Source organism: Sphaeroforma arctica (genome assembly GCF_001186125.1).
Source record: "Sphaeroforma arctica JP610 unplaced genomic scaffold supercont1.1829, whole genome shotgun sequence".
NCBI lineage: Eukaryota > Ichthyosporea > Ichthyophonida > Sphaeroforma > Sphaeroforma arctica.
The window spans coordinates 5916-8927 of record NW_014038729.1 but is presented as its reverse complement, the minus strand read 5'-3'; the positions used below and the strand labels follow the sequence as shown (position 1 = coordinate 8927).

Below are 3012 nucleotides of genomic sequence, written 5' to 3'. Positions count from 1 at the left end.
TATACTACACACACACACACACACACACACACACACACACACACAATCACACACACACACACATATATATATATATACTGATCTGTCGGTATACACACATACGACGCACACACCCACCTGCTGCAAGGACAGCCACAACACCAGCCATTCGGCCATGAGTGGCTTGAGTTCAGTCATGTAGAACGACCGACTCAGTAACGTCAAGTGCGGTTTGGCTTGCAGGTCGCGACTTTCCAGTCCTTTGGTGACAGTCTTTTTGACTCTATATAGATGATGGTAGTGATGTAGTGTGGGGATTGCGATTAATGGATAGTATTGAAGTAGCCTATATAGGTATGGTAGTGGCGGAGTGACAGAGTTATGATTAATGTTCTATAAATAGCACAATAACTTGGGAATGTCGATGGCTGGTCTATGGCACAGTCAGGTAGTGTGGGAATGGTGTTCCATTGTAATGATGTGGGAGCAGCCGTTAAGTAGGATAGAGCGAGAATGGTAAGTGTGATCCATTAATAGCCAATTAAAGAGGAATTCACGATCACATATTATAATGCTATGGAAACAGTGGTTGGTAATGTCAACTAAAAGATTCCCAAATTATACCAAGACACATCGCAAATCTATAAATAGATTGCTGCCTACATCTATATATAGAACTCACTTCATGAGCAGCGCTTCGGACTCATTCGACTGAGCCAGGCGTGCGGTAGTACGACCTTCAGTGGCGTAGAACAGAGCGTCAAGTAGATACAAAGGAATATCCCACCGCATTCCTTTGCGGGCAAGATCTATGGCATTTTTAGGGCCGATCGGGTAGTTGAGCTCACTCTTGAGCGGATGCAGGATCAGATCAACCTCATCCACAATCACCTGGGGTTTAAAAAGCGTGCACGCGTATTGGGCAGGAGATAAAAAACTTTTTAAATTTTATCGGTTTTTATACATATGAATTTCTGCCGGCGTAGCGAACGTAACTCAGTAACAGGACACCCATTTATCTATGCGCTGTACACAACTACTGAACACTCGAACACTCCGACACCCACCCACCCATACTCCAGCCCCAGCTCACCTCTCACACACCGCCCTTATTATCCACATACATGTACATCTCCGTGCCACACACTCGCAAATGTACACTCAGGTATGCCGCTTTAAATCTATACTACACATACACTACAACCATGCACACACAACAGTATGTTTCATACCAATACTACACATACACCACAAACACTACAAACACGCACACACAACAGTATGTTTTATACCAATACTACACATACACAACAAACATTACAAACATGCACACACAACAGTATGGTTTATACCAATACTACACATACCCAACAAACATTACAAACATGCACACACAACAGTATGTTTTATACCAATACTACACATACACTACAAACACTACAAACATGCCCACACAACAGTATGTTTTATACCAAATGCATTCCCATATCGTACGCTGTTTGGTGATGTCCAGTGTCTTTGCAGCCAGATCAGTCAGTTCGTTTAGCTTTGGCCACTCAAACACTCCTTGTACTGTGACACTCACCTGGGCAATACACACTCACATACACGCATATAAGCTGTTACTTCGTAATACATATACGTATAAACATTGCTATACACGTACGCATATACATTGCTATATATGTACACGTATACATTGCTATATATGGACAAATATACATTGCTATCCATATACACATATACATTGTCATATATGTACACACATATATTGCTATATATGTACACATATACATTCCTACACATGCATACACATACATTGCTATAGATATACCCAGACACACACCTACCCACACCCCCAGCCCTACCCACATGGCCACATCACCATACCGTCCCCTGTCTGAAGATCTCCAGCGTCCTCACAGCCAGATCAGCCTGTTCGTGTAGCTTGGGCCCTTCCACGCTCAGTGTCTTGGCGGCGCTCTTGCGGTCCCCCAACGGATCCATGAACATCTCCGCAAACTGCCGCACACGCGAGTCGGAGCTATCGCGCACAGCCGTCTGCAGGCGGTCGAGGTTATGCACCACCTCGACGAACTTGAGCTGGAAGGCTATAAATAGAAATGAGCAATGAGCTATTAATAGAATGCGGTGTGTATTGTTGGAAGACTTTAAAAAGAAATGAGCCCCGAGCTATTAATAGGATGCCGGGTGTATTGCGGTATGCCATAGCGGGACGAAACGGTGATCGGCAAAACCGGTTGCAGGCCGTTGAGGTGGTGCAATATAGTGACCTCATATAATCGTGAGTACTGGATATTACACGCACACACGCGCCAGCATATACATCACAACATACATCACACACACACACTCTCTCTCTCTCTCACACACACACACCCTTCACAGCCGTGTCTGTGGCTATTATCACTCCCTTGGTCTATCCAACATACATCACACACACACACACACATACATACATACACACACACACACACACACGCACCCTTCACAGCCGTGTCTGTGGCTATTATCACTCCCTTGGTCTCTCGTGCCTTCATGAGCTTCCGATAGACACCATAGAGCGACCCCTTTTGGAACCGATCGAACTCAAACGTATACACCGCCTTACGCACAACGGCACTGAATTTCTCGCGCAGCACACTGCGACTGAAGTCCATTAACGATGGCGGCACCACCTATACGGCGCAAGACACGCAGACCCGAAAAAAGGACAATCGGGAATAGGAATTGGAGACACGAAACGAGAATCGGGAATAGGAAGTGAGGAACTTGGAGGTGGGAGAAAATGAGGTATTGGTAAAAGTGGGAGTGAAGCGAGGAGACAAATCCGGAATTGATCTATGATTATAATTGGGAAAAGGCGGGTGATTGGGAATCAACGGGTGCAAATTTTGGACATATGGATATGGTGATACAACAAGTGATTGATAGACAACGCGAAGCTCACGAAGCTATTGCATCGTATATTATTTATATGTAAGCAAAGATTTAACTCACACACACACACAT

The 3012-nt window shown here is 44.7% G+C and overlaps 1 protein-coding gene across 1 annotated transcript; it reads right to left on the bottom strand.

The window, feature by feature from the left end:
• Positions 1-109: 109 nt before the first annotated feature.
• On the bottom strand, positions 110-2680 carry SARC_11702 (hypothetical protein; the record flags this gene model as incomplete). The annotated part of the gene is made up of 4 exons (XM_014294206.1): positions 2486-2680; positions 1870-2090; positions 662-870; positions 110-262 (listed from the first exon to the last, which is right to left on the bottom strand). Coding segments are annotated over exons 1-4 (758 nt in total), but the record flags the coding sequence as incomplete, so codon positions are not given.
• Between the last annotated feature and the right edge of the window lie 332 nt (positions 2681-3012).